Source organism: Colius striatus, chromosome 14 (genome assembly GCF_028858725.1).
Source record: "Colius striatus isolate bColStr4 chromosome 14, bColStr4.1.hap1, whole genome shotgun sequence".
NCBI lineage: Eukaryota > Metazoa > Chordata > Aves > Coliiformes > Coliidae > Colius > Colius striatus.
The window spans coordinates 21,404,807-21,425,060 of NC_084772.1; the positions used below are offsets into that span (position 1 = coordinate 21,404,807).

Genomic DNA, 20,254 nt, shown 5'->3' on the forward strand with positions numbered 1-20,254 from the left:
GCCCGTCACCCCTTGTCCTGGCACTGGCCTCCACACAACAAGGTGTCACCTCATCCTCCTGACAAACACCTTCTAAGTACTTGTAAGTGTTCATTTTGAGACGTTTGCCAAAGAGCCCTGGATGTGGTGGGGAAGATGCAGAAGCAGAGACCAGGAGAAGGGACAGTCTGTGCCCCAGAGTCCTTGCAGCTGAAGGCAGGAGGCTCTGGCTGCTGTGGGATGGCTCAGCACGAGGAAGCAATCAGCGGTGCTGGGGCAGCGCGGTCCTCTGCAGCCACAGCACATCCTCTGCAGCCACAGCACATCCCAACCTCACTGACCTCCACGTTTCAGTGAGGCTCATGAAAAAGCAACCAAAGGTGGGCCACTAATTGAATCCTTTCCTGCTCCTCTGCCAGCCCATGAGCGCAGAATGGGAGCGAGCATCGTCGGGAGCCTTTCGCTAATGAAGAGAGCTGAGGGAGTGGGAAGATGTTGTGCTGACATCTCGCCTCGTTTGTTATCTTCTGAAGCCTCTGAACAAGAGGGATGAGAACAGCAGCCTGGAGAGCTGTTGGCATTCCTGGAATAGCGTTACACCTCTAATTTATGGTGTTAATATACATCAAGAGGTTTTAGGTCCGTGGAACAACTGCGGGGAGGAGTGACCTTTCCCAAACTTGGGTCGTTTTCTGTGGTTCTTTTGGGCTCAGCTGGAGCTCATCAGTCTGGCAACTGTTCCAAAAAATCAGTATGGCCTAAAAATATGTACAAGCACTTTTGTTTTGAGTGGAGCAACACTGGCTGTAAGTGGAGGGTTGGGTTTTTTTTGAACATAGGCTTCAGTGCTGCAGCTCTGCTGTGCAGCAGCCTGGCTTTGACATTTATAACCCTCCAAAATGAAAAGCAAATTGGTTGTGCTGTTCCCAGCCCTTTTGTAAAAGTGAACATTGCAAAACCAGACGTGAGATGTGGCCTGGTGGGTTACAGTCTGCGCTTGGGCTGTCTCGGTTGGGTTGTTGGGGTTTTTGTTTCCCTCTGTCTGTGCTGCGTCTCTGAGGAGCAGAAATCTGCCTTCTTCATGCAGCAGGAAAATTGGTCTGTGTCTAAATCACCTCCTGGTAGCCTTCTGCAGGATGCTGCAGGACATGGAGCTCAGAGGATGCTTTTACAGAGCCACGCAGCCTAGCAGGGAACTTTCCATTACGAAGGTGCGTGAGTTCAGATTGCCTGGGAACTTGGTGATGCTGCAGCCAGCCTCACACCTCTAGGACATCCATTCCAACGTGGCCCAGGGACACAGTGATTAAAAGGCACTGTGAAGTGGATTACTGGTCTCCAGCTTCCTTTTAGGAGGCAGGTGAGCATGTCCTCACCTCCCTCCCACCCTCCGCACTGGTCCTGGATGGCTCGTGATCCCCCAGTCTGGAAAAGCAGAGTCTGGGCAAAGCCTGGAGCTCCAGGTCAGTGAGGGCTGAGCTGTTGGATGCCATGGTGGGGCAAGGTGTATGGCAACACCCTCTGTGCCACCAGAGTCTTGAAGTGGCAAGTGAGTGGCTTCCTGAGAGCCAGGGAGCATGTCTGGTGCTGGTGGCAGGTCAGCTCATGTAGCAGCATGGTGGGGAGTGTGGCAGGGAGGCAGGGCATCCTGCATCCACAGCTCCATCCTGGGGGCAGGTGGGGCACCTCTCCAGGTTTTTCCAAATCTAGCATGTTCAAAAAAGCCCTAAACACTTGAGAAAGAAGTTGCTGCTCTGTGAGAACAGCTAAAAGGGCTCCGTCACTTCCATAAACCTCACACGTATCAATTATTGTCTTCTATTAGTCACTTAAAAGGCTCAGTTGCTTAATTATTTTGATCACAGTAATCACTTATTTACAAGGTGGGGAAAAATGCCAAGCACTTCCAAGCTGAGCAGTGCAGTTGGGCTGTGGCAGAGGCAGCAGGGCTGCAGGAACATCTCCTTGCTCCCCACAGAGGTGAATGCTTTGGCATTGGTCGGTTGTGTCGGTGCCCAGTCCCTGCACACCCTGGGCTGTGCCCCCAGCTCGGGCAGCAGCGGTGCTGAAGGAAGCTGAGCCCAGGGTGATGGGAGCTGCAGGAATGGTCTTGGCTGTGGGAAACTGGTTTTTCATGGAGCAAGATTGTCAGGCATTGGAACAGCTGCCCAGGGAGGTGCTGGAGTCACCATCCCTGGAGGGGTTTCAGAGCCGGGTGGGTGTTGCACTGAGGGCAATGGGCTGGTGGGTGATGGGGCTGGGACAGAGGCTGCACCCCATGGGCTGAAAGGGCTCTGCCAGCTGAAGTGATTCTGTGCTTCTATGAGGGACTGCAAAGGAGTTGGAAAGTGAGCTGTAGCTGGGTAGGAGGGTGGAACAGGCAACGAGGACCCAAGGACAGAAGTCTTAAGTAGACTAAGTAGAAGAAGGAGGATAGGAGATCCACAGGGCCATCAGAGCCCGCTTGCACTGCCCTCAACCCTGTCCCCCCTCACCCCATCCAAGCAAATCACTCTTCTGCAAACACACTGCCTCACACTTGTGTGTGCAGGACTTGCAGGGTCCCCTTTGAGGTCAACCTGAGAGAGGTGCTTTGACCAGCAGCCTCTGGTGCTCGCTCAGGAAAGAGGTTCAGGATATTACATGCTGAGAGCAGCCCTGGGGAGCCCAGTCTTTGCTCTGTGCAGCCATGACAGGACAAAAAGGTCCCTTGGCACAGGAGGAGCAAGTCCTTTGGTGCTGAGGTGAGGGAGCCCTGGCCCAGGCTGCCCAGGGAGGGTGTGGAGGCTCCTTCCATGAGGTTTCCAACCCCAGCTGGACACGTTCCTGTGCCCCCTGAGCCAGGGGAAGCTGCTTGAGCAGGGGCTGAGGCTGGAGCAGCTCTGCAGGGCCCTTCCAGCCCCCAGCATGCTGTGATTCTCTGACAAGCTCCTCTGCCCTGTTCCCGCAGGAGCTCAGGGCAGCGCCTGTCAGCGACCGCAAGAAAACAAACAGCCGCTCTGAACCAGCCCCGGGGCTGCTTGCCAAGAGGGGATTCCCAGCCCTTTACAAACCTCCCTGGCCTCCTCCTAATAAAGAGGTGAAGTGGAAGCAGGGAAAAGATGCATTTTATAATCACCCAGGTTTAGTCCTTGGAAGGATTTATTACAAGCTTTTATTTTCATGCGTGGCAAATGTGATCTGCTGTGCTGTGCTGGCAGAGCTGTCCAACAGCAAGCTCGGGGCCATGCTGTGCCCTGGCCTTCAGCTTAAAAGCATTAAAGCAGTTGAATTGTGCATGGAAACAGGGCCCTGGGAGAGGGGGTGCCTGTGCCACTGGGGAGCTGATGCTCGCAGCCTCCATCCTGCGCATCGCCGCGGGTGCCGCAGAGACTCGGAGACAAACACACCGGCCCCAGCCCTGCGGGGCAGCAGCCAGCTCAGGGTGCTGGGGGGGTTTAGCAGGGATCAGAGGCAAGGGGTGGTAGCAGATAAATGCCTTGAAGCTTGAGTTTTAGTGTCTGCAGCAGCTGCTGGCGTCGGGGCGGTTGGTGGCCGTGCTGCGCTGGGAGCGGTGCCGCTGACACTGGGGCTTCGGCAAGCAAAATCCTATTAAGATAACGTCAGGGCCTTTCTGGTTTAGTGTTTGCAAGGCAGCCAGAACATCATTAAATTACACAACAGGGAGGTGCCTGCTGCCAAGGAGCTCTGCTCCAGATAAGACGCGGGTTGGGCCGCTGCCAAAGTTTGAGTTGATAGGACAAGAAATTTGGAGGCGGTTCAAGGGTTGATTCACACGGGCACGGCAGCCTGCAGGTAAACAGCGGGCAGGATTGGTCCCTGGGGCAGCTCTGCTGCTCTGACCCCGGCATGGCATGTGCAGGTGGGGCAGGAGCAGGCACTGCTGGCTGTGCCCACACTGGGCAGGGCTCAGAGGGACAGGCTGGGGCTGAAGGCAGTTGCTGGAGCCAAATTGACACCTGTTCTTGCATTTAGCACTGACAAAACAATCTCCAGTTGTAGCCAGTGACAGGACAAGGGATAACAGACATAAACTGGAACACAAACAGTTCCACTGGCACAGGAGGAGAAAGTCCTTTGGTGCTGGGGTGAGGGAGCCCTGGCCCAGGCTGCCCAGGGAGGGTGTGGAGGCTCCTTCTCGGGAGGTTTCCAACCCCGCCTGGACACGTTCCTGTGCCCCCTGAGCCAGGGGCAGCTGCTGTAGCTCGTGCAGGGGATGCAGGGACTGCCCTCAGAGGCTGGTAGTAGTAGCTGAAGCACCTGTACTGTGATGGTGATTTTGGGAGCCTGCTGTCTCCAGCTGTGGGACGTGGTGGCGTTGGCAGGGAGATGAGCAGAGTGGGCTTGGCCCTGGAAGGAAAGGGGGTGTCCCAGGCAGTGTTGCAATGGCTGTGTTACCCAATGGCAAAGCTGGAACTGGAGGCACAGCTCAGGAAATTGTTTGTTTTGTGATGCTGTGGCTGGAGCAGATGGAAAAGGAGTGAGGGGAGATGCATCCAGGAACTACAGGCAGCCTCTGTAACAGCACTGAAACTCTTCCTTGCTGCTCCCTCTGCATCACCCACCATGTCCCTGCCACACTTGCCCACCCAGGCTTTGTGCCTCTTGCCCTTTTGCTGCTGCAGTTACGGAGGTTTGGTCCTGAGCTCTCCCTGGCCTTGGCTTTCTCTGTGTTGTCCTGCATAGTCTGGTCTTCAGGCTCCCTCTTTCAGATCACTCACCCAGCACCATTCTTGGAGACCCTTGCTATCATTTGGGTAAACCAGTTTTGTTCAGTGACCTTTTCTCCTGCAGCTTGTTCCAGGCGGTGGAGACACTGCCCAGCCAGGCTCTGGGGGCTCAGCCCAGCCTGTAGCACACAGAGATCCTCACGTCACCCCAGCCTCTAAGACAGCACATCAGGATGAAATCACTTGCAACCAAATTGTGCTTTAAAAGCAGCTTTTGAAGCATTTGCCATGAGAGGAGCTGCGTTTGCATCACAGGCTGCCCTGCCCTGGGATCCTGCCTGGCACTCCAGCCCTGCTGTTCCCGCTTTCCCTCGTGGCTGCGTTTCTGGCACTGCTGCTTTCGGGCTCCCAGGTGGATCTCTGCTGCAGCAGCTCAAGTACCAAGTGGCTCAGAGTTCCCATTACCGCGATGCTCTCAGTGGAGGGATGAGCTGCCATCCCAGCAGTGCCTTTGCACATCTTCCCTGCAGAGGAGTTGAGGTTAGCAGAGTCCTAGTGCCTCATCTCACAGCCTGCCTGTGTCCTTGTCATCCATGTCTGTGAGGGGACATGAGGCACCAAGCTGTGGCAGGCACGTCCCTGACCTTGCTGTGGTTCTCCACGTGCTGTGACAGCAGGAGGTTTGGTTTGTTGCCATAGAAAACCTGCCCGTGCCGAGGTGTCACGACAGCCGTGAGCCTGAGGAGCGGCGTGGCGCTGGGAACGGATCAGATGGTGTTTCCTGCCACCTCCCGGGGGAAGGAAAAGTGTTAGATTGACAGTTTGGGAAAGCAAAGTTATCTGTCTGTCAACAGAGCAGGGAGCAGCATGGCACAGCCCCATATGGGAACACATCAGCAGCAGAAGGAGCCTCCACACCCTCCCTGGGCAGCCTGGGCCAGGGCTCCCTCACCTCAGCACCAAAGGACTTTCTCCTTGTGTTTAAGGGGAACTTTCTGTGTCCCAGCCCGTGCCTGTCACCCCTTGTCCTGGCACTGGCCACCACACAAAAAACACTGGCCCCATTCTCCTGACACCCACCCTTTAGGGACTGAGCATCTTTGCTGAGGTGCCCCTGAGCTCAGGCTTCTCTTCCCCAGGCTGAACAGCCCCAGGGCTGCAGCCTTTCCTCCTCACACACATGTTCCACCCCTCAGCATCTTGCTGTCCCTGCACTGGCCTCTCTGCAGCAGTTCCCTGTCTCTCTGAAGCTGGGGAGCCCAGAGCTGGCCACAGGATCCAGATGAGGCCTCAGCAGGGCAGAGCACAGGGACAGCAGAACGTCCCTCACCCTGCTGCCCACACTCTCAACTTCTAGGGTGACAGTACTTGTTTTCATATAACATGGGTGTATATTTGCAGTGGTTTGAATGTGTAAGGCACTCAGGGGAGCTGTTCCACTCGAGGAAGGAGTTGCTGCAGGTGGTGTGGGTGCTGCTTGCCCCAGTGCAGTGGCAGCCGTGGTGCTGGGCCAGGCTGTGGAGGCTCTGCAGCTGCAGGGATGACAGTGTTCACTGTGTGCTTGTCCTAGGTGACCCCAGGGCTGGAGGGACAGGAGGGGGAGCTGCTCGTGAAGGGAACCTCCGTCTTCCGTGAGTACTGGAACAGACCCAGAGACACAGCAGATGCCTTCACACCCGATGGCTGGTTCAAAACAGGTACTGGCACGGCTGCCCCACGGCATCTGGCAGAGGGCAGTGAGGGGAGGGGGGAGGCAGCGGCTCTGCTCTGACCCCTGGGCAGCCCCAGCTGCTGGGGGCTGGTTTGGAGTTGGGGGGGCACAGCCTGGCTGGGGGTGCAGGCTGGACATGCCCCCCAAAGCTGGGCTCAGCAAGGGGCTTCACTTGCCTTGGCCATAGTCAGTCACCCAAGTAATGGGGTATGTTAAGGGTGTGTGCTTCTAAGGATCATCTACAGGTGCTTCGTGTTTTGGGGACATAAACTTTGCAGGTGGGTGGGATTTCACTGAACTTCTGCAGGAGCCACGTCAGTGGGAAAGCCCCACGAAGCTCTGGTGCCAGGGTGGTGTCTGCAGGGAGTCTGCTGTCATGCTCAGGGCTGAGTGTTCAAAGACAAGGTGTGTGGGCTCAAAACCTTGGGCACAGGTGTCCCTGGGTTCGTGAGCTTGGCCACTGGGGTCATGGGGGAGCTTTTCAAGGGACTGTCCCTTAATATTCATGGCAAACTGAGATTTCTGGGGGAGGATCCCAGCAGGTGTCTTCAGCGGGGGGGGGGGGGGAGTGGTTCAGGAGGGGGTTTGGAAGTTGCCAGAATGTTGTGTTTTGATGTTTTTGTATTGAGAAGTCAGGGTCCAGCAGAGCTTTTGTTTGTGTTGCTTTCACGTGCTCCATGGTGGGAGTCCTGAGTTGTCTCAGGAGCTGCCTTTCGCTCTCGAGGCAGGGAAGTGAAACAGAAAATGCTTCCAGGGATGGGAACACCTCAGGTATTTGCTTCTTCCAAAGCAAATTTCACCTAATGGTAACACTGCCTATTGCAGGCAGGTCCTGTGTGTGCATTGGTAGGTTTCATCAAATACTTGCCAGCAGGTGATAAGATCCCATCGTCCCACAGCAGCAGCTGATGGCATCAGGAGCTGCCCTCCTGAAGCTGCCGTGGCTGGGGCTGCACGTTCTCAGAGGAGAACCCTGACAGCTCATCCTGCCCATCATGGGGGATGATAAATTCCAGAGGATACCAGGATACCTTTCCCAAACAGAAGTCACAGGCCATGAATAAGTTCCATGTCTCACGTTACGCCTCCTGCTCTGTGCCTGGTGCTCAGACACCTCGCTCGCAGGGTGGGCTGGCAGGCTCTGCCAAGGGGCTGGGCTGGCAGGCTCTGGCCCTGCTGCACATGGGGCAGATGCAGACAGGGGGATAAACGACCCTTCTGTGTGCTCACAGTGAACCTCACCAGTGCAGCGGGCTCATTTCCACCTTGTGACACACACAGCTCTGAACAGGCTGCCTGTGTGGGCTGGGGAGTCTCCTCTGGAGACATCCAAACCCAGCTGGGCAGCTCCTGTGTGCCCTGCTCTAGCTGCTCCTGCTCTGGCAGGGGGTTGCACTGGATGAGCTCCCCAGGTCCCTTCCAGCCCTGGAGATCATTCTGTGATTCTGTGACCTCCCCGTTCCGGCAGTGCCATCGAGTCAGGACCCAGGCTGGGTTTCTGATGCCTTCTGTGTGCTCTTACCTGCTCACAGCTCCTGAAGAAGCTGTGATTTATGCTCGTGGCTGCCCTGGCAGCAGGGGCAGCCCGAGCCCCACGGCAGGCGGGCGGGTGGCAGGGGCTGCAGCAGCAGGAGATGCCGGGTGCGGGGGGCAATCAGCTTGAAACATTTTTGTAGTCAACACTGCTGATGAATATTTCAGATGCAAAGGAATAGCATGCATTAATTATTGCAAAGAGATGTCTTTAGGAGAAAATGATTCCGAAATTCGGTTTAATTTCATTGTAATGCACTGCAAACAGGAAGGGAGTGTGTGTGTTTAATTGGCTCTCGGGGGTAAGGCCGGGAAGATGGCATGCCTTTGTCACAGGCCATTAGTGATACAGACTGCATAATGAGAGACTACAATCAGCTCACAGCTGCTGGCTCCTACGGGGAGAGAATGATATTAAATAGAAATCAGTATAAATTAAACTTAACCCTTTCCCTAGCTGAGCAAAGCTTGGTGCTAGAAATCAGTGTGTGGTGGGGGTTGGGAGTGGAGACAGGCAGGAAGGGTTCAGGCCAGGTCAGGGGGTGCCTGGATGACCCCCCCAGCAGCAGAACCCTGCAGCTGCCAAGAGAGGACAGTGGGCTTTTAACCCCCTCCCCCATCCCATTCACCCCTCTTTGCCTTTGCCTTTCCTCCCTCTCCTGACTGTGTGCTCCATCTCACTCGTGTTGGGTGGATGGGCTGGTGTTTTCCCCAAGGCTCAGTTAGCTATGAGCAAGCCCCATTGCTTCTTGCCCACCCTGCCTGCCCCTGCCGTGGTGACAGCCTTTGGAGGTCACTTGGAGGTGGCCAATGGTGGTAAAAAGGCACTTCAGGGAAGCAGGGAGGTTGTGTCCCATCATAGCAGACACAACTGGAGGGTGAATTACCCCCACAAAGCAGCAGTGGGTAGTTTTGGAGTGGAGCTCATACTGGTAGAATCCAAAAGAGGCAAAGCCTGGCTGACTGCTGCTGGGCTGTCATCTGCTGCACGTGCCCCTGGCAGGGCACACAGCTCAGTGTGACACACACACTGCTCCCAAGACCCAGGCAGAGGCATTTCTGACTCGGTGCTAACGTTCCTCTCGCTGCCAGACCCTCACGTGAGTCCCTTCCAAGTGACCTGCAGGCCACCTCAAGCAGATGACAGTGTGGTTACAGGTGGTGGCTGAGTCCCCAGAGGACAGGAGGAAATGCACTCAGCTGTGGCAGGAACGAGCTTTGGAGAAGGTAAACTCAGAGACAGTGCAGGGAGCTGCTCAGCTCTCACTGTGAATGGTGATGTGAAACAACAGTGGGTCAGCAGATGAGGAGAGGTCGGTGCAGGGGATGTGCTGCTGGTGCTGCACCTCGCTGGGGCCGTGCCTGGAAGGGCAGAGCTCTGGGCTGGCACTGCACAGAGATGGGGCACGTGGGGAGGGATGGCCCGTGGGTGGCACTGGGGCTCCAAGGGCACCCTCAGCTTGCTGATGACACGAAGCTGAGTGGGTAAATAGATGTGTGTGAGGGCAGGAAGGCTCTGCAGAGGGCCCTGGCCATCATCAGGTGTTGATGTCTTTCATCAGGTGTTTCCCTGGGCTCATTCCTGCAATGCAAGGCTCACAAAGGAACTTGGATTAAGTCTTTCTCTGGCTGCAGCTCATTTATTTCCCCAGAACCTTCCTCAGGCCAGTTGCTGTTCTTGTCAATTGAGTTATTTGGGGTTTTTTTCTTCCAGAAAGTACAGGAACAAAAAAAAAAAATCATCCTTTTTTCCTTTGTGCTTGACATCCCCTGTATGAGAATCCCCTCCTGCCCATGAAGCTGCCACCCCAAGCAAACAGCCTCACGTGGAGCGTTGGGGATGGTTGTTCCCTGCAGGACAGGACACAAAGCATCCACAGGCAGCAGCACTCTCTGCACAGCCCATTCCTGCAGCTCCTTGCTTCAGCTTCCAAGGGCATCTGGGAAAGTCCAGGCATTTAGTGCAACAACTGCAGACCTGTGTTTCCTCCCCCAGGGACGAGAGGCAAGCACCAATGTGCCAACGTCCCTCTGCCAACGTGCCCGTTGTGTGCCTCCAGTTAGAGAGGGCATAGCACATGTATGTCTGTGTATGTGATGAGAGCAAAGAGCAGACAAAAAGGCATGATGCTGCCCTGACTTCTTGATGAGCTGAAGGCTGTGGCTCTTTTGAGCAGCACCTGAGCTGGTGTGCAGGTGATTCTCTGCTCCCTTGGCTGCCTGGCTCTCCAGCTCTCTCATTTCCATCCGACTGAATTGGATTCTTTTCATTGTATTAATGCTGTTGACAGAGCTGCTGAGATCAAAGTCCCCTCCAGCCATTTCCAGGGAGACTGCTGGGTCTCCACCTGCTGTCTTACATCTGAGTGGCACCGAGCCCCCTGAGCCCAAGGAGAAACGCCTGGGGCCGTCTGTTCTGTCTCCTGCGGCTGTGATGCCTTCACAGCTGGCCCTGTGAGGCGAGGGCAGATCACCCAGCACACTCCTGTGCTGCCCAGCAGGAGGGAGGGCAGGAAAAAAGGAGGAAGGAAGAGGGTTTTTTCCAATGAGGGTGGTAAAACAGTGGCACAGGCTGCCCAGAGAGGTGGTACCTGCCTCCATCACTGGAAACGTTCCAGGTTGGATGGGGCTTTGAGCAATCTGATCTGGCTGAAGATGTCCCTGCCCATGGCAGGGGGTGGACTAGATGACCTTCCAGCCCAGACTATTCTATGAGCAATTGCTGAGCAAACCCCAGGAGCTGGAGGAAAGCAGCAAAGAAACATCAGTTTCTGTTCATAGAATCTTAGAATCATTTTGGCTGGAGAAGCCCCTGAAGCTGCTGCAGTCCCAGCGCTCCCCTCACCCTGCACAGCCACCACTGACCCACAGCCCTCAGCACCTCAGCTTTGGGATCCCTCCAGGGCTGGGCACTGCCCCAGCTCCCTGGGCAGCCTGGCACAGGGGCTGACACCCCTCTCAGGGAAACAGTTCTGCCTCAGCTCCAACCTCAACCTCCTCTGGGGCAACTTGAGGCTCTTGTCCTGTCATTTACTACTTGGGAGCAGAGCCTGACCCCCAGCTCACTGCAGCCTCCTGGCAGGGAGTGCTCCTGTCTCCCTTCAGCCTGCTCTTCTCCAGGCTCAGTCCCCCAGCTGTTCCCCATCAGGCCTGTGCTCCAGACCATCATCCCACCCCCTGATCTTCACCCCTCCCTGCCAGCCCCCTGCTGCTTGTGTTGCTCCAGCTCTGGCACTGGCAGCCTGTGTTCTCTGTGCCTGTGGGGCTGTGGTTGTCAGGCCCTGGGCAGCTTTGGGGCACATGAGGAAGGGGCAGAGGGCTTGGGACTGTGCTGCTGTTGCTGCTGCCTGTTTGCCCCTCGTGTTTCCCAGGCGGGCAGGGTGCTCTCTCCAGAGGAACGTGGCAGCACAGTGGTGTGCACAGGGCAGTGATGGGATCAGGCTTCTCCCTCAGGGCAGGATGGCTTCCATTCACATTTGCCCATACATCCAGAAAATTAGAATCTGGTGTATTCAGGGAGATTTATTTTCAATTACAGGTTAAGGCTGGGCCATGAAATAGCAGCAGGTTTGAAAGCAGTGCATAAATCCTGCAACAAACCCATGGATCTCAGCTCCATATAATAAGATTTTATTGATCTCTATATTGTATCTGTCAGAATAAAACTCCCTTAATGCATGCAGCAGGATGGAGAAGATGGAAGGCTTGTTGGGAGTAGAATCTGATTCAGGAATCAATGCACTTTGATTAATATGTCATTAAGAAAGTGAGAGTTATTTAACTTGTTTGATGCACATCTCAGAGTGACGACTCGTATCTTTGCACTTTCTTCCTTTAAGCTGCGTTTCCAAACCCAACCCTGTGGCTGTTTTTCATGCTGCCAAGTCCTGGTTTATTGGCAATTTTTTTGCTAGCTCCTTTTCCTCAGGTCACAACCCCCCAGACTCCCATTAACAATAACTCCTGTGGCCCAAAAAAACCTTCCCGTGTGCTGCTGTGGAAGGCTTTAGGAGAGCGGGGTGAACCTGCTGTCTGTTCATTCCTTCTGGATGTTCTGCAGTGAAAGAGGGAGCTCCCCAGGGAAAAAAGAAAAGAGAGAAGTTAATCTGGACTAAGACATGATGAGGAGAAGTGGGGAGCAGCCATCAGTTGTGGCAGGCTCTGAGATGCTGCCAGGCTCGGGTCTGTGGGTGTTGAATGTGCCGTTCCCTCAGCTCAGCCCTTTCTGCTGGGATCTACAAACTGGGGCACCAAGGACGAGCCTTGGCTTGGCTGGGAGCATCCTGCTCCTCACTGCACTTCCCAGCTTGCTTCAGAAATAGGACCTGTTCTTGCAGCAGATGTGCAGTGCCAGGCAAGCAGCCCAGTGACTGTCTCAGACCGCTGTCAGGGATTGCTGGTGTCCATCTGTCCTCTTCAGACAGAGCTCTGAGGTCTGTGGCTGAGCAGCTCCACTGACACCAGCTCCAGCTCCTTGCCATTCCCAGCCATGGCTCTTTGGAGATCTCCACCCCAGCACTGTGGATGGAGAAGGCAAAGCTGCCTGTGGTTTTCCAGCACAGAGAAATCTGATGTTTGTAGGAAATCTCATCTTTGGCCAGACACAACCCATCTCTCTTCTCAGGCTGGTATCCAAGGAGAAGGGGCAGGAGAAGGAGCACAAGGCACACACCCTGTCCCTCTGGCACAGGTCTTTCCCTTGGCACTTGCCTGCCCCTGGAGACAAGCAGGTGTTTCCCTGCCTGGGGAATTGCTTGCATCCCTGGATGTAGCACTGACACCTGAAGCAGAAAATACTTTAGGCTGATCAAGGCAGATTATAAATAGAAATGCCTGTAATTAGCATGCTCAGCTGCAGGTTTGCTGTTTGTTTGCAGTGCCTTGCCTAGGCACAGACCCCAGATAATGCAAATGTGGTGTTTAAAGACACGATTCCTTAATTACAGCGTGCTGCAGATGATGGGGCTTGGCGGGGTGAGGAGCCCCAGATGAAGGGACTTAGGGGGGTGAGGAGCCCCAGATGAAGGGACTTAGCAGGGTGGTGAGTCCCACAGGTGAAGTGTTGGCTCCCATTCAGCCTGGGCTGAAGGGATTTGGGTTTGAGTATGTTGTAGCCCAAGCTCATGAGTGGGACAGGATGGCAGCACTCACCCTCTCCCTTTGCCAGCACCTTACAGCTTGGACCCAAGTTCCCACAAGTGAAGGGATGTGAAAGGACACCCCAAAAAATGGCAAGGAGACCTCCAACAGAGCTCTGTCCCAGGCTGTGCCACTGGGTGGGGACAGAGGCAGCCAGGCTCACGTTTCCACCCAGCCCCATTGCCAAGTGTTTCTGGAATAGTGGTGGTGTGGTGGCTGGTACATCAGCTGTGTGCGAAGGTTCCTTACATCCCAGAGTGTTCCCTGTATACACTCCTAAATGTGCTAAATGTGCTGTGCAGAGAGAGAGCAGGTTTTTCTGCTTCCTACCTATTTGTTCTTTCTGCTTGAGGAGTCACTATTGGCAGGTTTGCCTGATGGCTGGAAGTCTCAGGGTTGTCAGGACACAGCAGAATGAAGCCCTCCTGTTCCCCTGGCTGCTCGTGGCACTGATGTTTTCAGCAGTTCAGGGAGTGACTTGGGATTTTTGTAGCTGTAAATGAGAGCAGCTTTTGGCACAGAACTTGTTTACTTACAAAGCTCAGCTCTCATTGTACCCAACATCTTGGCTGCCAAGCCTTTACTCGTTTGAGAACCTCTGCTACACAGAGTCCAATTGTCAGAGGGGTGGAGCGATTGCAGCCCAGCTGAGAGTCGGTGGGAACAGCAGGCACCTGCAGCTCCAAAATCCAGGCTGTTCCCTCTCTCTGCTTTTGCCTTTCAGGCCATGCTGCAGCAGCACTGCTCTTGCAGCCCGAAGGGAGAGGAGCTCCTCAGGCTCTGACCGTGGGGCTGCCTCTTCCCATCCCAGGGGTTAATGCAGGGAGCCCTGGCCCCAGCTGCAGATGGGTTGTGTTGTAGGGATGTCAAGCTGAGCTCTACAAGCCTGTCAGAAGATCTAGCAGGAGAAAAGCAAGCTGGCAAGTGGTTGAAGAGGGGAAATAGAGGATTGAGCTCAGGATGTGGCAAAGAAATGGGCTGAACAATCATCCTTCTCATGGTACTTGGCAGAGCCCATTGGATCATTGGCAAAGCTTCCTTTCAAGTGGCTACTTACAGCTGTATAAAGACCATCTCCTGCAGTGCAAAATGAAAACCCCATCAGGAAAGGTCAGTCCTACATGAGCTGGGTGAGATCCCTCAGCAGCGCTGCAGAGGATGGGAGCACAGGCCCATTGGCACTGCCAGAGCTCTGTGGCTGGAGCAGGGCCCCAGGGGTGTTCACTGGACCACCCTCGCGGTCTGGGTGCTGTGAAGACTGATGTTTGCTGTGGCTTTACTGTCCCAGCCTGCCCTGTGACCCTGCTTTGGAAAGCCTCTTCAACGAGAGGGATAAAGGCTGCAGAGAGCTGTCTGCAGCAGTGACTGGGGGTTACTGTACCCCAGCAGAGAGCATTGGGGCAGGAAAGGTGACAGTTAAGACCGAATGGTGATCACCCGAAATCCAAACAGCATGTGGCTTTGCAGAGGCCAGCCTGGTGATCTATGTACAGCTCTACCTTCAGGTCCTTGCCAAGCCAAGTCTGCTGCTGCCTGGCCTCATCCTGACCGAGCTACCATGCCCAGCTCTCAGGAGGGAGGTTTCACTCTGGCACAAGTTAAACCTTCTAGTTTGCTCACCCAGAGCTTTTGTAGGAGCTTCTGGTGGTGGAGGCTGGAGGAGGTTGGGGCAGAGAGCTGGGGCTCAGTAGCAGGAATGCTCAAGGAGTTGTGCTGTGGGGTTTGTGTCTGATGGAGCTGTGGGTGCATTTCCCATCTGCCACATGCACTCTGCATGTCCTGGTGGGCATCTCACACTGGGAGCTTCTCCTGGAGCAGCACAGGGATGAGAAAGGCTTCAGTGGCCGTGGGGATGCCTGTTCTCCAAGCTTGGCTGGTGATGGGGGTTGTCTTCAGCCCTGACACCTGTCTGTTATCAGAGCTGCCCAGCTCAGGAGGAAATCTCTTGAAAATAGACCTTCCTTCTACTTTTGCCCATCTCTGGATTTTCTGCCTTACTTTGTGTCCTCATCTCTCCCTTCACCCTCATTTGCTGAGACTGAGCTGTGAGCAGAGCAGGGGCAGGACATTGCACCAATTCCTTACAGCTCCTAGGATGGGCTGGGAAGCCCATGGCCTGGCTTTCTTCCTCCCTCCCTCCCTCCCTTGCACCAGAGGCCAGTGAGGGATCCCTTCCAGCAGCAGTGAGGCGTTGGTTGGGTGTTTGTTGGGTTGGTGAGTGTGTTGGCAAAGGGCTGGGCAGCTCTGGCTGTGAGAGGCTCTTTACTTTCAACAAGAGCCATCCCTCTGGGTTTTGCTGGAGACAGTTGAGAACATATTTGCCCAGGACTAATGGTATTGTGCTGTAAGCAGCAGTGTGGGCTGCCATATAGTGAAGCAAACAACTGAAGGCAGCTCGTCTGCCCGTGTCCTGCCGCTGCCTCTCAGTCACCATCCTCCCCCGTCACCTCTGCCTCCTTTCCTAACCCTCCTCACCGGGAACTGGGACAGGCACAGGGAAGAAGAGGTAGTTCTCCTTTTAGCTGAGGTGTAATTGGTCCCTCAGCTGTTCCTCAGAGGCTGGGAGCCCAAGCAGAAGTGTTCAGTCTGATGTGTGTGTTAGTGCCGTGGTTACTCAGAGCTGCTGGGGTGGCTGCCCGAGCTGTGAGCTGCTGAGGCTGAGCTGCCACACCTTGGAGCTCACCCTCTGTTGTTACTCTTGGAGTTTTCTTTTTCATCCTGCAGGGATTTCTGTAAATATTTAAATGCCAATGTGGGAGAAAGAGCTTTTCCATTTCTCCTCCCCCATTCTCCTGGCTGGTGTGTGCTCTGGGCAAACCCAGCTGCACTCATTCTGGCTGGGGGTGGAAGGGGGGGACCCAACCTACTTGTGCCCTATCAGTCACCCATGAGCTCCTGGTAATGATGAGTGAACCTACAAAGTCTTGGCTGCCTGGCTTGCAGAAATGATCAGGGGTTTGGCTGGTTTAGCTGCTGTTTCCATCAGAGGAGCGTGGTGCCCTTGGAGCAGGGGGTGCAGCTGGAGAGGCTTTGCCTGCTGTTTGTCCTTCAGGTCTGCAAGGTGCTGAAAGGCTGGAGAGGCCCCTGGTTGTGCTGAGCTCCATGGGCAGTACCCAGAAGTGAGATACAGTACCTCTGCCAAGGACAGGGAAGACTCAGGATGCTGCCAGGCCCTGCCAAGGTCTGGATTTGTGCTGATCCCTTTGGTCCTGGCTGGGAGATGGTGCCTTTGTCTGCTGGCATATGCCATGTCAGGGGGTCTGATGCCAGCCCAAGCCAAGGCTGAAGCAGGGACCATATGTAGCAACCCCTGAGGCACTGAAACAATAGCATAGAGAAGGGCCTTTGTGTGTGCTGGCCAAAACCTGCTGGCCAAAACCTGCTGGCCATTTTGGGCATGCTGGAGCTACCAAGGTGCTGAGGGGACTGGACCGTCTGTCTGAGGAGGAAAGGCTGCAGACCTGTGCCCCCTGAGTGAGGGGATCCTGCTTTAGCAGGGGGTTGGGCTGGATTGAGAGGTTGGTTCTGTGATTGAGAGGTTGATCTGCCCCTGCCTAAGCACTGCTGCCTTGCCTTGCCACCCCTCCTGTGCTCAGCAGAGCTCTGGTGCCCGGGCAGAAAAGCCCTCCTGGGAGCAGAGGTGCCTGTGGTGGGGTCAGGGCTGCAGAGCAGAGCAGGAGAGGGGAGTTGGCACCAAACAGGTGTTGGGATGGCCAAGGAGATGCCATGTGTGAGCAACCTGCTGTGTGCAGCACGGGCTCGGTGAGCACCACCCTGGCTCCTGGCCTGCTGCTGCCTCGCAGGACCCGCAGCTCCAGGAGCCTTTGAACGATACGTCTGGGAGGGGAAGGTATGGGCTGATTTATGAGCCAAGGCAAGGCATAGCTGTGCTCCAGCAGCAAGTCCCCCATTCCCCCCTGTGCCCTAGCTGGGGGCAGAGCTGGGGAGAGCACAGCTCAGGATTGCTGGGTTGAGATGACCTCTGTGCAGCCGGGGCTGCGGCCAGCGCTCCTGGCACCGCTGCGTGCCCTCGCCATGGGCACCAGGGTCTTGTTAGCTCAGCTCTGCCAGATGCCCCTGAGTGGGCTTTTGCAGGTGTGAGTGCCAGGGGAGGCTGTCCCAGTGCTTCATGTTCTTTCATCTCAGGGGGGTTCTGCCCTCTCTGCCAGCAGCCTCAGCCCTGCTGCCTGTGGAATACAGACAAACCCCCCCTTGCAGAGCAGGGCAGGAGTTCATCCAGCCTGGGGTTCTGGCTCAGGGTGTTTCCTCTGCTTTTCTCTTTCCCTGATGCTGGATTCTCCTGAAGCCTCCAGAGACCTTTGGGGAGCTGCTGACTCCACTCTCTGCAGCTCACAGCAGACCCCACGGCTCTCTCAGATGGGGAGGATGGAGACAACTGCAAAGCAGGTCGAGGCTGGGCTGCAGTTCCCATCCCCTGGGCGAGGGAGGGTGAGGAAGCAGCACGTGGGGCCGCCGGTGTCCCTGCAGCAGCCGGTGCCAGGCGCGGGGGCAGCCGCAGGGTGTGTTGCCCGTGTGCCCGGCCCAGCGCCTGCCCCCGAGCTCCAGAGCTGCTTGGCAATTGTCTGATGTAAATAAATGGTGCTTGCACATGCACCTGCTGCTGCTGCTGCTCGTGGCACCGCAGGTAAACAAACAGCCAGGCCCTTCTGATAGATTTATTCCCTTCCTCGTGAGCCATTCAATTGCCTCCAGGTTTCACACAGGTACAGATCTATAGCAGCAGCCAAACCTGGCCCTGCCTGGCTGGCTGGGGGCACACAGAGTGACACACACAGTCCCAGCTGTTGTTGTGGGGGGAGGCATGGAGGCACCACCCTCGCTGCATCGCTGTCCTGGGCTGCCAGCACCTCCCGCCAGGGCTCCCACCGGGCCAATTGCACCAAAGGCAGCAGCAAAGGGAAGGCTCAGCCCTGAGAGGCCTCATCCAGACCCCTCCTCATCTGACCTTCAACCTTGGAAGGGGCTGAAGCAGAGCTTGCTCTGGACCTTGAGGAGCTGGGGTCTGCTAGGAAACCCATCACCCCCTGGCAGAGCATCAGCACGGGGCTCCCCAGGCTCCACGGCACCGTCTGCAGGGAGAGCCAGCGGCCCCCAACAGGCACAGCTCTGGGCTGCAGCCGCTGAGCCTCTCCCCTCTCTTCTCCCTGCCTGTGCTGAGGGGTTTGGCAGCAAGATGGGGAGCAGAGAGGTCGGGCTGGTGCCAGCCAGGGCTGGTTTGGGAAGTGTGGTACTGGCACAGCACCCAGGCAGCAGCCCAGAGCCTGTGGGCAGCAGGGGAGGGGAGATGGCTCCTCATGAGTAATTACTGAGTCAGTTATATGCTTGGGGAGGGGTTTTTTGAAGAAGCTTCAATCTCTCCCCCTCAGGAGCCTTTGATGCTTTATTCTTGACTGCAGCACTCAGCAACCCCTGGGATCCCCACAGCAGGAGCTCGGCCTTGGAGCTGCCCCCTGCCCTGCAGAACCTGCCCCTTGAGTCAGGTGTTTGCTGAGCTCAGGGAGAGCATTTCACAGTCTCATGGAATCACACAATCATTGGGGCTGGCAAAGCCCTTGAAGCTGCTGCAGTCCCAGCCCTCCTCTTCTCCAGGCTCCACACCCCCATACCCTCAGCCCCTCCCCAGCACCCTTGTGCTCCAGCCCCTTCCCCAGCTCTCTGCCTGGCTCTGGCCATGCTGCAGCCCTTCAGTGTCTTTCTTGTGGTGAAAGGCCCCAAACTGAACACACTATTTGAGATGCAAATACTTACTTTGCTGGTCCAAGTGGCCAGGTGAAGGTAGATGGACTTGAATAGCCCTGAAGAGCTGCTCCAGCGCTGTGATAGGTCCTGGATGCAGCAGCAAACAAGTCTTGAGGAGCTCAGAGGTGTCAGCATCACAGGTTGTGCAGGGTGGGGAAGGTGTGCTCAAGCAGTTCAAGGCTTCAACTTTACACCCTGGATCAGGATTAACAGGAACTTTTGAGGGTCCCCTTGTAACTCCAAAGAGGACCCAAGACCCTGCAGAAGGGATGAGCAATGGTGCTGGCCCTGAGCACCTTTGATGCTGGGAGGCTGCTGGAGGAGCCTGGGCTTTCCCTGCTGGGTTTTCCTGCAGCAGCTGTGGGGGTGTGAGGCAGGAATGGGGCGAACCTGGGGAAGCTTCAGAGGTGCAGCCCAAGTGCTGGGGTGGGTGAGGCTGAGTGGGCAGAGGTCAGGAGCCTTCAGCAAGCCTGGGCAGGAGGCCTGTGTGAGCTGGGATGTGCTGCTGCACAATGGCCTCTGTGAAGGGGCCAAAAGCCAGAATTTGAGAGGTGCTAATTGCCATTAATTAGGGGTAATTTGTGCTGGTGGCCTCTGTTCTGTTCTTAGCCAAGATGGCTGAGAGCAGCAACAAACATTATTTATCTCCATGCCATAAATCAAGCTAAAGTTGCTGCTGTTCTTTAGCCTATCATTTAGCTTTTCATCCCATAGATATGTGCACATACATCACAGTTACTGGGGCTGTGTCAGTGCCTGCTGCAGCACTGCTGCCTCGGGGTACCCTGTGCCAGGCTGGCATCCATTGGGCATCAGCAACTCATCAGCCAGGGGCATGCTCAGTATCACAGAACCCCAGAGTGCTGGGGCTGGAAGGGCCTTGCAGAGCTGCTCCAGCCCCAGCCCCTGCTCCAGCAGCTTCCCCTGGCTCAGGGGGCACAGGAACGTGTCCAGGTGGGGTTGGAAACCTCCTGAGAAGGAGCCTCCACACCCTCCCTGGGCAGCCTGGGCCAGGCCTCCCTCACCTCAGCACCAAAGGACTTTCTCCTTGTGTTAAGGGGAACTGTTTGTGCCCCAGCTTGTGCCCATCACCCTATGGCATCCCATTCCTCAGCAGCAGCTCCTGCTGAGCTGTGGGAACTACACATGGCAGGAGCTGGCTCTGCGGGGGAAGGACGAAGGCTCAGCTCTGCTGAGCAGGGCAGAGGTGGGAGCTCTCTACCCATCCACCCTTCCTTGCACAAGACCCTGGGCTCCTGCAGCTGGACCTGCTCACTTTGGGGTCCAGCCCTTGCCTGGCCACAGCAGCAGCCCCAGCACTCCGGGAGGCAGCCTCAGCCTGCCCCAGCGCTCTCTGCTTGTGTCCCCGGTGCTGGGAGGGAACAGGAGCGGCTCCAATTTGCCCTTGCAGCACCACATGCTTGGTGCCCTCCCTCCCTCCCTCTCCCAGTGCCCCATAAAT

The 20,254-nt window shown here is 56.0% G+C and overlaps 1 protein-coding gene across 6 annotated transcripts in view; it reads left to right on the top strand.

Moving 5' to 3' along the window:
- The window catches only part of ACSF3 (acyl-CoA synthetase family member 3), a 60,435-nt gene that overhangs the window by 29,270 nt on the left and 10,911 nt on the right, over positions 1–20,254 (top strand). For all 6 annotated transcript variants that reach the window (XM_062007605.1, XM_062007606.1, XM_062007608.1 and 3 more), the window contains exon 7: positions 6,220–6,346. In XM_062007605.1, the coding sequence (XP_061863589.1) occupies positions 6,220–6,346 (127 nt within the window). The remainder of the gene's footprint in view (positions 1–6,219; positions 6,347–20,254) is intronic.